This window comes from Numenius arquata, chromosome W, assembly GCF_964106895.1.
Source record: "Numenius arquata chromosome W, bNumArq3.hap1.1, whole genome shotgun sequence".
Taxonomy (NCBI): domain Eukaryota; kingdom Metazoa; phylum Chordata; class Aves; order Charadriiformes; family Scolopacidae; genus Numenius; species Numenius arquata.
Genome location: NC_133615.1, coordinates 28,589,086 through 28,602,064, shown reverse-complemented (window position 1 = coordinate 28,602,064; position 12,979 = coordinate 28,589,086). Strand labels below are relative to the sequence as shown.

Below are 12,979 nucleotides of genomic sequence, written 5' to 3'. Positions count from 1 at the left end.
CTTGCGGCAACCAGGTTTAACATTTAGGCGTTTTGCGGTCTCCGTAGTAATCACTGATATTTGGGCACCAGTATCAATAAGAAAATTTACAAAAACTCTCCGAGGTCCCACTGGTACAGCAATAATTGGTTCATGAGGTTTACTAGAGAGCCACTACATAGGTAACACCCTCCGGGCAGGGTGGCTCACTGTCCTCCCCGGGGACATATGTTTTTTTGCGGCATATCTTTCCTGTCATTCAAATCCCTCTGTGGCGCTGAGGATGTGAGTTTGTCAGGGGCTATAGGCCACCCTGGTGACTATTTTCCCTTTAATGAATCTGTTCTCCTGCTCAACAGTTTTACCAGAGCTCGGAGATCAGCAGTGAATGAGCCATGTAACAACTGTCGAGACACTCCCATCTCCACAGCCAGAGGTCATTGCGCTCCTTATCAAATTTAGGTTTGGCCTCAGGTTTCAGCTTAGGAGTATAGACCTGAAGGACTTGGCAAGGGGGGGGGTGTTGTGGGGCCTCTCAGCAGTCAAACCAACCCAGCCCATCCTGCGTCCATAATCTACCAATTCCTGTACAAAATTGCCCCAAGTAGTTACACGAGCCTGTTCTGCCTGGTCTCTCCGTCACGTACCACCCTGTTGCACAACATTGCAGGTGGCTTGTATATGATCTTGCACATTCACCACATATGTCTTTAGACTATCCGTGAGTCCACAGATAAGGGAGATTAATCTAGCTGGATCGATAGGGGCTAACATTAGGGATTTCCTTAACAAGTTCCACTCATATGTTGCCTGTATACAGGCTGCCTTTTGCACAGATGCAGTCAGGTCAGCGGACCCTGAGGTCTTTATCACACAAGGGTCTCCCTTATCTTGTGGATCGATACCACTGGCCCAATAAGCAGCCCGTGTAGTCAATGAATAATTATGGTCACCCAGTGTGGTGGTTAAAAATACTCCAGGACCCAAATAACCTCCTGCTTCCTCCTCACTTAACAAAATGTTATCCCCTCCTGTGAGGGAGACATGCCACACATATTCAGTCATGGACTCCCCTGGGTGCCACGAGTATTTTTCCCGCAGCTTGGCTAAGTCAGTAGGAGACCATGGGACAGTCCGCATAGTGGTACGATCGTTCCCCCCCCCCCCATTTTGTGACCTCAGTTTAAATGAGCGGCCGCACAGATACAGGCTCTGGGGTATAATCATAATTGGAACCCTCCTCCGGTTCATCAGAGTCATCATACCAGATATCTCCATCCCACATTTCAGGGTTAGTATGCCAAACGATTTTGCAGTTACAACCCAGGTGAAGGTCTCGAGCTATTGGCACAAGAGATAGCAAAGCCAGCCTTTATTACTCTTTGAGAACAAAGACTTCACCTCATTATCCAAATTCCACAGAGGGTCAGCTTCTGTATTGTAAAATAGTTGTAAGGGCAAAAAGACAAAGGGCTTGCCAGCAGTGGGCTATTGGGATAGCTGTGCCCCACGCCGAGTGGCACTCACTGGTGGGTGAGGAGAGCTAGAGGGTTGAGACCAACCAGAGCTTGGATGCAATGGTCTTGTTGGGGAGGAGGAAGGATGCTGGCAGGGAAGGCACTGGAAAGGGCTCTCAGCCATGACAACTTTCCTTTAGCTCTGAGCACAAATGGCACAAAATATCCCCCAGTGACCTACACTGGTTTATTGGTGGTACATATAGATGTCCAAGGGGTCAGTGCTGATGCTGTCACAGACAGGCTGGTCCGAAGACAAACAAAATAAGGTTTGTGGTGAGATGCAATATCATTAACAAGATGAGCTATGTCTTTGGGACACATAAGCCTTTTTCCTACTGTGAAACAGGACAGGAGGTACTCAGGGAAGACCTCTGGTGCTACCTGGAATGCAGGCGTTTGGTGAGAGGGTTTCTGGATGCTGGAGCAGAGACAGGTAGTCAGTGATGGGCTGCCAGGATCTGGCCAGGCTGTGAGGTGTCACAAGAAGCCCATGCTAGGAGCTACAGTCTATGATTCAGTGGGCAGAGAATTAAGCTGAGATGGAAACAACACTGGCTTTCCTGGATCTTGAAGCAGAAGGAAATTATTTGGGCAGGAACAGGTCAAGGAACCATCAGGGCTGGTAGTCATGGAACGGCATGTGGCCTAACAGCAGGGAAGTAGGGCAGCAGGGAAAGTGGAGCCAAACCATGAGAGGAAAGAAGTGAGAATTTTGACAGCTTTGCAATATACCACTGAGTCTAGTAGGGAAGCAGAGCACCCAAAGGTACATCTTCAGAAGACCATTTCTAAGGGAGAGGTTGGGATAAAGTGTCCCTGGGGTGATGCAGGTTGTTCCTATGAGTGGCACTGGGTATGGGACTGTGTTCAGAAAGATGTGGCATATCAATGCCCTTGTGTGAACCCTGAAGCATCAAGCTGGCCTGGAGGGGACCAGCTTGACAAGGATTTGGGGTGAGACGTAGGAGGAGTGAGCTATGCCTGAGCCAGCTGTGGTGCAGGCAGTGCTGGGTAGAGCAGGATCTGGGACTCCTTCAAAGCAGAGCAGTAAGAGAGGAAAGGTGCAGCTACATTGCTGAACATTGAGAGCTCTGGACCAGCCCTGGAGCAGGAAAGGGCTGTCTGATGAAGCAGCCAGGAAAGATGCCTCATGGCTAAATAACACTGGGTGGCAGGGAGATAAGGCACCGCAGCAGTACAGGCTTGGGGGCCATTTCCAATGAACTGAGTTCTGCTAACCTGCCTGCCAAAGAAAACCTCCCCGTTCACACACAGCTTAGCATCTCTTTGCAATCTGTAGCTGGGAACAATGTCAGCAGCTACTTGTCCTGGGTCTGGCGGGGATAGGGTTAATTCTCCCCAGGACCTAGCAGGGACACAGGTATTCCATCCCATGTGAGCCATGCCCAGGGGGTAGCCGGAGCAAGCAGGGGAAGGGGAGGGACAGGAAGTCGGGGGGGGGGAGGAAGTCATCCCCCAGGGGAGCAGAGCAGTCGGGGGCATCCCGGGTGCGGTCGGCAGGCGGTGGTATCGTACTCGTGGTTGTATATTCCTCTGTCGGTGTTATTATTGTTGTTGTTTCTTGCTCTCCTTGCTGTTCTGTTAAATTGCCTTTGTCTCAACCCACGAGTTTTTGCCTTTTTCTTCCGATTCTCCCCTCCCGGCCGCGGTGGCGGTGGGGGCCCGATCTGAGCGAGTGGCTGCCACGTGGTCTTTTGTTGCCGTCTGAGGCCAAACCATGATACTACTGATGAGATACATATCTTTTCCTTTGCTTGCATTAGAATACGAGGGAGAAAAAAAAAAAAGGAAAGAAAGACAGATCTCATTCCATGAGAACTTATCGAGAGTCAAGGTAAAGCGCTTGACTCAAAAATCTTATACTACACATTTTGAAATATATGTTTACACAATGATAAATATATAAATAACAAGTTGATGGAGCTACTTCAAATCCAAATAGAAAAGTGGCTTAATTATATGTGCACCCTTTAAACCTGCTGCTGGAAAGATTATCCTATTTGCGTTAGCTAGATTTGTTTTGTGTTGGTGGGAGCAGAGAGAGTCAAAGACTGCCTGGAATTCAAATGCTCTCAGGGCCTGGAAAGGTGAGTTCAGGCAGTGGTTTGTGATGGCCTCACCACAAAAGAGCACAAGCTCTTTTGCATATAAGTAAGTCTTGAGAATGAGAGAGTTTTGTGACATAAATGTGTAAATAGCAGTACAACAGCCAAATTCTGTGCCTGCCATGATATCCAGCACATGAAAAACATTCCAGCCCTCCTTCGGTGTAAGCTCTGCTCCTCTTCTGATGTGCCCGGTGCCTTTTGGGGACTGTTAAACTCTTATTGTCAGAATACAGGAGAGGAAGGCTCATGTTTTTTTAAATACTTTCCAGAACACCCGTGATGGCCATTATTGAAAATAAGATGCTGGTTTAGATGATCCCTTAATCTCTTTCATGGTGGCACATTTTGCACTCTCCTTATGACATATTTTCAATCATGGAGCCTATGCACTTTGGCATTATTGAGTATTTACCTTGAATGGGTAGCTTCCTTCATGAAAAACCTCTGTTGTGGAAATGTCCATTGACAATTATTCCTTGGGTGAAATGTTTAGACTTTGAAATGATTCCTTGTATTACTACAACACTCAAAAAGCTTGTGATAAGACGCATAGAAAATGTTTCACGTAACATCTGAGCAAGCAGGCCTACAACACTAGCAGCAATTTCTAAGTAGCCAGGAGATATCTGAAGCCTAACATGAATTGTCCTGCTGGCTTTTGTTAGCATCCAGAAAGCCAAATGGAAAATGATCATTCTGCTTCATAACAGGATTTCCAGTAATTGAAGTATATCTTTGTTCTGACTTAGAATGAAAATGAAACATTTCAAAGTTCTCTGAAAAATAGGCATTAGAAAAAGTGTTTGGAACACTGAAAAAAAAAAAAAAAGTGTTTTGATCTTTCCTAAGCAAAAGAAAGATTGTGCTAGAAAAAGGACACTGGTAACCCAGAAGTCCTAGAGGCTTTGGAGGTATTGACTGAGCACAGTGTCTCTGTGCTGGTGTCTTCAGGCTTTCTAATCTAGCTGGTTTTCTGTGCATCCTGTGTATAGGGGAGTGGGTTCCTTGAGACATGGCTATGAGTTCATTCAGGTTCACGAGTTCCCATGGGACCTGGAAACCTAAAGAGTTTTGGATCCAGACAAATCTAACAGACTAGAGACAGGATCCATCTCACCTGGCTTTAACAGTACAAAAGTTAGACATATAGTTTAAACTAGTCACCTGGCTTGCCTACAGTCAATGGAAAGCAGTAGGCAGTCCCAGTGGGTAATTCAGGTCATAAAAACTTTATGCTGTCTGCTCGCATTTTGATGGTTCCCCATCAAGAGTCAGGTTTATCTCACAGGACAGTCCATAATTGCAAGGCAATTAAATTAACATCACTGCAAGTTTGGTTCAAGTTTTGCATTTCTCCCATAATTTGTATAATCAGGGTGAAAAGTGAGTCTGCAGTGGGTCTGCCCCTCTGTTAATTGCACAGGAGGGTTAGAAATGAAATTTCATTTAGAATTCCTTCCTTCTCTTTTCCCTCCATGTTGTAAATCTGCAACTGGTGTAGCTGCAGCAGGAGATCTTAAACCAGGGATGAAACCCACAACTGGCATGCATCACTGCCATTTGTTCTCTGTGGTGGCATTATGCCAGTTTTACTCTAACTACGGATCTGACCTCTCCGTGGGGGGGTTCTTTATAAGAAGAAAATTAAAGAATTACAATGAATATGCCTAAATTCCTTAGACATGCACAAAATAGCAAGTACAAATCCCTTGCTGCAATTTTAGAAAAAAATACTTACATTGTCTATGCAAATAAAGGAAAGATAAAGAAAAGCAACTGAACTTTTAACTAGCCTTTGTGATTTGCAAGCTGATGGCATATGCTAAGAGCACTGCCTTTGGACTTCAATTGCCACCGTTGACTCCCTGTACCTCCACAGAGGACATTTTTAAAGGCCAACACCATTTAAATAAGCAAAGGGAAAGCAACAGCTTCTCTCCTCAGGGTATAAGAAAAGAGCTGAAATATTGCCTGCTTTTGGGGCTACTCAAATACGAACATATTAAAACATCTCATGCATTTGTATTGGCTTTCTTAAAGCACCAACACAGATTTAAGCAATCGTTCAAGTGTGTTATTGGACTAAACCATCATGGAATGCTGCTATGGCAAAGAAATTTTCTGCAATTGGTTTAAAAAAGAGGTTACTGCAAAAATGGTGCTTTCAATCAGTAGTATATCCTGACACAGAAAGATATTGCTGAAAATAAGCTGGCAAGAGAAAAATATGATTTCATACTTACAGAAAACTCATTTTTGGCCCTTCAAAGCATCCTGAATATGTTGCAAGAAGCACAGACTGCCTAGTCATTTTAAACATACATAGGAGAAGACAATGAGGTAGCAGAGGGATTTAATTCTCCCTTCAGAAATTTAAGAGTTCTCTACCAGTGGGTGATGGGATCCCACCCAAAACATAAAGACTAAATTGTTCTTCTGAAATAGCAGCATTACAGGATGCACCTGGGAAGAAGTGGAGAAGTATGATTCCATGAAAGAAACAAATTGGCCCAAATTTTGTCCCTGTTGAGTGGGAGATCTCTGCTAAAACTCTACAAAGTCAAGTTTGGGACAGTGACGCTAAAAAAAAAGTATCACCGGCTGACCTTAGGCTACAAATCAACTTGCCAAACCTTTTAAGGTTCTTTGTTGAACATGAAATATGTATTTATGAGAGAGTGCAGACAGAGTAGTCCTGGAAATTGATATGCCCACAAAGCTGACATATCCAAAGAGAAATTGAGAGGAACTGCTGTAGAAAGGTGGGACTGAGAATTTGCTTCTGGTGCTAAATGCTATCTAGGAAAGAAATATCTGCTTATTTAGCAATTTAAACAGGTAATATTCCAGGGAGAAAGTTGAGGAGGAAGGGTGACATTTCTATAGTTTTCTATTGCTTGATGTTAGCAATAAGACCATGATCACCAAGCAAAAGCTTCATTCTGTTGAAGAAAGTTTTGCAAGCCTTTCTTAAGTGCTTTCCAAATAGAGGATCAATGGCAGGCAGTCCTTTCCTTGCATGACAGCTTGGGAGATTTTTCATGTCTTGGATTATCAGAAAGCTTCTGTGCATTAGTCACATCTGTTGTGTCAGTAGTTTTCTCCATGTAGTTATTGCTTCCAGTACTCACCAGCTCTGATTTTGTGTCCTCCCCACTTGCAGGTGGAAGCACGCCTCCTGGCATAACTGCACCAGCTGTGCCTAGCATCCCATCTCCAATTGGGGTGAATGGTTTCACTGGCCTCCCACCGCAGGCTAATGGGCAGCCTGCCGCAGAAGCTGTGTTTGCTAATGGCATCCACCCTTACCCAGGTAAGCCAGACCAATGCTGTGCCCACAACCTGCTCCTTCAGTCTTAGGGAGATTGTCCACGTACACAGGCTTTGTCTAGCATGAGCCACCTCAGAAGGATTATACCTCACACCATCAAGGCTCACTGTAGCATTAGTGTAGTTACGTCTTATACAGCTACAGTTGTTATACACTTAAATCTGGATGAAAGACATCAAGGGCATGTTGGAGGTGGAAAATTTTTATGCTGAAGAACTGAGTGCTCATCTGCTGCATGACTTGTCTGGTGAATACAATCAGGACATCCAGCATGTTTTGCTTTAGCTAGAATTTGATCTGAGGCCTGAAAAACTGTTCCAGGTCTCAGACTGTGTGCAGGCAGTACGTGCTGGTCTCTGAAACACTCACTGCATCCAAATCCTGTTGTCTTACCGGACCTGGAGACTGAAGCTCCTTTAACAGGCTCAACTTCACCCTTTTGTGACACACCACTAGAGAACTGCTGCTGGGATTCGTAAACTGTGACTAGCTCAAAAGATGCCAGTACTGAAAGCGTGGTTTTGCAAGCCCTAGCAGTCAGGAATGAATGAGGAAAGTTAAAGGATGCATACCTAGCTCTATACCTGTACTTACAAACATATGGACGCTCTGAGGCTGTATTCACCAGGAACTCAGGAGTTTGCAAGTCTTTAATGTGCACCTACATTTTTTCAGCATCCTCAGGATTTGAGATAGCCCTTCTTCTGCTAGGAAGACATTCCTTACCATTGCTGTACACATACTAATAATAACAATCACAAACATAAAAATTTAAGTAAATGTTACAAATTGATCCTAGCCACCATCTGGCAAAGGAGTATTTTACCCTGGGGCACTCATAGATTGATCTAGTCTGTTAGGAAATCAAACATTGAGTCAGATGCCCCAGCCTAAAAGCCCACAAAACCCCTAAGAAAAAAATTCTTTCAATCTCAGCCAGTTCTGGACACTCAGAAGATTCAACATCACAGGGAACTTTATGAGCTACAGGGAAAAATATCACGTAATGTAGAAATAAAAAAGTCTTACCTAGTTACTGCTCAATGTCACTGAAGAAAACCCTGTGAATGTAGCAAAGACCAGAAATGTCAAGAGTATTGATTAAATAATTTTCATTTCCCACTTCCCCACCTTGTAAACATTTAGCCATGAATTCAACATTAATCAGAATTTAAATCAAGGTGCTTACTGTGGTAAAAGTTAGGCATGCTTAGAGGGGTGGGGAGCTCTTGGAGACTTAGAGAGGCATCAAAAGGTTGGAGGGAGTCCTTAGTGTGAGCTCAGCCACAGCGCAAGAAAGCACCCTGTCTTTAAGGTTATATAAATATAGCCATCTGTTCAACTATCCATCTATCTTAAGTATCTACCTGTTTACCAGTCTGTCATCTCTGTTTATTCATCCATTTCTATCTCTATCTTTTTTCTGATTTATCTAGCTCCCTTTAGCTAATCTTCCATGAGTCGTTAATGCAGAAATCGGAGAAAAGATGGTCTTTCTAGATGAATCTTAATGACTTGAGCTTTTGTTACTATCTCCAAATACCCCCATAATTAAAGAAAGCTTTCAGTTAGGTATTTCATCCATGAATTTTGGAGAGACTTGCTCAGCCAGCACAAACAGCAACAGCCTAACACACTGAAAGGTGACAGTCATCCCTGCTCCACTTCACTGCAGGCAGAGAGGCTCCTTTCTGCCAGTAAAGCTGACATCCAAATAGTCTGCTTTGTGTAAAGTTTGGATTTATCTCGATGTGTCTTCAGCAACACATTGGTCTTTCTTGGTGCTCAGCTTCCCGATAACCTAGGGACATCTTAAGTTATAGCAGAAATGTAAAGGGAATGGTAGCAGGCTAAACTCTCACTTCTCATTTTACTTCTACCTATCCTCACTGGCAAGGAATCACTAAAAGCAAGTTCCTTTGGCAGTAGCAGTTTGGGTGTAGGACACAACATGCATTTGCTCCATCTTATTCTCTTCCTTCTCATGAGTATTTATGCACTCTCCAAAACTTTACGCCTTGCTGGAGCTTAGCAGCATAAAAAAAAAAAAAGATTAGACATTTATATGGGTAATGAGAATATCCACAGTCACATTAGACTGGATAAAAATGTAAAAAGGACACAAACCTTCATGCTTTATGATGTAAGCCAGCCAATAATAGCTTGGGGTTAGAAAGAAATTTTCATCACTGAGCACCTTATTCCATCATTGTTCATTATGGGATTTTTCACACTTTCCTCTGTAGCATCTGTTACTAGCACTGACCTGTGGTTCTGCATGTCTGTGTTTCTAAATGCAATGGTAGAAATAAAATATTAAACTGAGCATGCAATTACACTAACATTATAGAGAAGAAAAGAACATGCCAGTCCCCATCCAAAGTCAGCATCTTCCAAACAACTTTCTTTTATGGTATATTTCTCATTCTGAAAGTGGCCAAGAGTGCTGCAGTATTATGTACATAACCATAGTCTTGCAATACATATATTTATATATAAAGCCTGAATTTTGCTCTCAGATACTCTTTCGTACTACACAAAAAACTCAAATGTGGGTTCACACCAGTATATCCTGTAGAAGAATGTTCTTTGTTGCCTGAAAATAGCATAACAGGACATTCAAAATCTGTAGAGGTAGAGGCATGACATCTACATCATTCAGACCCAAATAAATTATAAATCCCATTAACTGTGCAGTTTGTCTACATGTCCACCTTTGTGTCTAGCTATAATATTTTGATGCTGCATCTGAAGGACCTAAGAACTCCACAGTCTTTGCACTATAAAAACAGGTCCATATCATGTAATTGTATTTACTCTGTAGTTTCACTCTTTTTTTTCCCTGTCTTCCCCTGTGCTCTTTTTTTAAGATTCCCTTTGTCTGGAGCAGGGACACACACAGAGTATCATTTGAGTCAGGCTACTGAACCATCCATGGCTTTGGGGCAAAGGCAAGAGTAGGTCAAACATCCCTACTCACCAGGTCTCTGATCACAGCTCCAGTGCCTGCAGGAATTCACTTTTTCTGTGACTCCAGCCAGGCTATCGATCCATGCATTAGTACTACAAAACCGTTCCTTGCAGGCATACTCTTTGCAAGCTTTGCTCTCACTGTCTCCAAGCTCAGACAGTACATAATGCCTCACAGTGTACTTTTTGGCATGGAAGAATCACAAAGGAGTAAATATTTCACCTTCCAATAGTCTGAGCCCCTTTGGAGATCTGGCCTTTTTGTGTATTAATGTCTGCCCTTTAGTCTTTCAGCTTGCAAAGCTATTGAACATGGTCATGTGTCACAACATACAGCGGGGACAAAGAGCATAATCTGTTGTGTCATGATCATGTGAGTCAGTTTGCAGCAGCACAAGAGTATTTGCCATTTCCACATAGTAACAGGGATTGAGCTCTTCTGCCAAAGCTTCTTAGCCACCCAGTCCATTGCTGAGTCTGGGACTTCCCCAGTGCCTGCCAGTGACGTCATCCTGGGAGCTTGATACAGTTTTGTATATATTGTATCTACTTCATTCTTTCCTTTTAATTTTATTATTAATATTTCATTAAAGTAGTTTAGTTCCTTCTAAACTCGTACATCTCTCTATCTTTCCTCCTCTTCTCCTGGGAGTGAGAAGTGGAGGGAGAGCATCTGTTGCCCATAATAGCCCAATTCGGCCTAAACCATGACACACCATCAGCACTCTGCTCTCCAGTAACAGGTCCTGCCCTACTGGATTGCATTGTGAGGGACTGGATAAAATTCTCGCTCCAAAAATAAAGCTTCCTTGGGAAGAGAAGGGAAGGGAGAGATGAGAAAATGGGGAGAGCAAAGGGCAGCAAACAAGAAAGAGAAGGGAGTGGCTATCAAAGGATCAGTGAAATGAGGGAACTGGAAGGAGGCACAGAGCAGAACGCCCAGAAAAGAGTGAGGACTTCTCTGTGGTCTTCTGCCCATTGATGTCCCCAGGAAGAAGTGGAAATACACACCATAGCGTCCAATAGCTCCCAAACAAACTTATTCCTCCTGGGCCAAGGGATGTCCAGCTTGACCAGTGACGCGCGGAAACAAACCCTACAACTTGAATAGAGTTATAAAGCAGGTATGTTTATTGCGGCGCCGGGTGCAAGGGGGATTTCTTCTCCTAACTTGCACACCGGCTCGTAAAACAAGCATCTATTTATGATAAAAAGCATACATATTCATTAATGTGGGCTGGGTTATTATAATTAATTCTAAGAAAAGGCATTACTATTCTAATTATTTCTAGGAACTCATTATCATAAGTCTCCTCCCCTTGCCGCATGCGTACTGTCGCCTGGTGGTCGTGGGCCGGGGTCTTCTGGAGGAAGGCTCATAGTCTTCTTCACCGTGTACTTTTACCTTTGGCTTAGAATGTTGGGCTGGCTGGACCCCAAACAGCGAAACTGGTCCCGACCAGATGGACACTTTACCCAGACAATTGGATTCCTCCTTAGCATGCAGGCTGTTCCTGCTATCTTATACACAAGGCCAGCTCCTTATCTTGGACTGCTGGGCTCCTGGGCTCCGAGCTCTGTTCTTTGCCAAGCTGTACTAAATCTACACTAATGACCTTTAACCATTCATTCTCCAAATCAAGTCCCCCCTTTTCTTTCACCTTTGTAAATTCTTTTACAATTGCCTATAACACACTTTCCTTCTCCATCTGATTTCTAAAATACTTCCCTGACTCCACTCGTTCACGGAGCTGATGCTTCTTCCATTGAATGTATTCATCTTTGGTCCCCCTGGTACAACACATAAGACATCTAGCTAATGCACACACTAAGATTCCTAACACAAGTATTGCTACTAGAAGGGTAAACAGTTGTTTAAGCCAAGCCAGGTTAGGTAACCACGAGGTTAACTTTTCCCAAAGGTCTGAAAACTCGAATGTGGTGTCATCTTGCGCAGTCTGATGCAAAATCTGAGTTTTAGCTCTGAACTTGCTCCATCCCCAGGCTATTGTCCTATTCACCGGCCCCCTGCGTCTATATTCCCCGTGTTCCCAGGTACAATTGTTACTGCTAATTAATACCACAAGTTCTTCTTTCAACACTTGTAAATCAAATCTGGGTCCTAAGGGGTAGATATTATCATCGTACTCACAATACCTGTTCAACTCATTTCCCCCTCTTGCCCAAAATTTGGGCCAGTTTCCGTTGGCACAGTTCCAATTGCTTGCTGCCACCCCATATAGAGGCAATTTCATTTCTCCTTTGGGTAGGGTAGTACATACCCAACAATCTGACAGATTAGTAGCCCTTACTAATGTTTCCAGATTTCGTGAATATGTATTCATATCCCATGTCCCTCCCCCTGAAATACAAAGTCCTGGCATGTTGATGACTATTAATGTCATTAATGTCCATCTTTTCGTTGGAGGCGAAGTTTCAGGGGTCTGGCCTGCGTTGATGTCCATTGGGGTTCTGGAGCTCTCTTGACTCGAGTCCAATGGATCCAAGCGGCTTGTTCCTTAATCTTTATGGCTGTGTGAGTGGTCAGCAGTACCTGGAAGGGACCTTCCCACTTTGGCTTCAGTGGTGAATCTGTAAAAGACTTGACATATACATAATCCCCACGTTCGATCTCGTGTATTGGTCCATCCAGCCCACGAGCTCTTGTTCCCAGAACCAGTTTTTTCTACCCCTCAGAGCTGTTTTTGTAAATTTATCATGTAATCTGTCAATATTTCATTCCCCAACTCTCTGGATGTCCCATCTTGTACACTATATGGTCTCCCATAGAGTATTTCAAAGGGGCTCAAACCTTCTTTGGTTCTGGGTTTTGTTCTTATCCTGAGAAGGGCTAATGGTAATGACTGAGGCCAGGCCAAGTTAGCTTCCTGGCCTAGCTTCACAATCTGCATTTTGATTAAGTGATTCATCTTTTCTACCTGACCACTCGATCGTGGGTTGTATGGGGTGTGAAGTTGCCAATCTATACCCAATAATCTGCTTACTTTTGAAACAACCTTTGCAGTGAAATGAGATCCTCGGTCCGAGGA

At 43.7% G+C, this 12,979-nt stretch overlaps 1 protein-coding gene across 48 annotated transcripts in view; it reads left to right on the top strand.

Moving 5' to 3' along the window:
* The window catches only part of LOC141476573 (CUGBP Elav-like family member 4), an 800,950-nt gene that overhangs the window by 716,858 nt on the left and 71,113 nt on the right, over positions 1-12,979 (top strand). For all 48 annotated transcript variants that reach the window (XM_074165334.1, XM_074165331.1, XM_074165308.1 and 45 more), the window contains one exon: positions 6,792-6,941. In XM_074165334.1, coding sequence (XP_074021435.1) covers positions 6,792-6,941 — 150 coding nt within the window. The remainder of the gene's footprint in view (positions 1-6,791; positions 6,942-12,979) is intronic.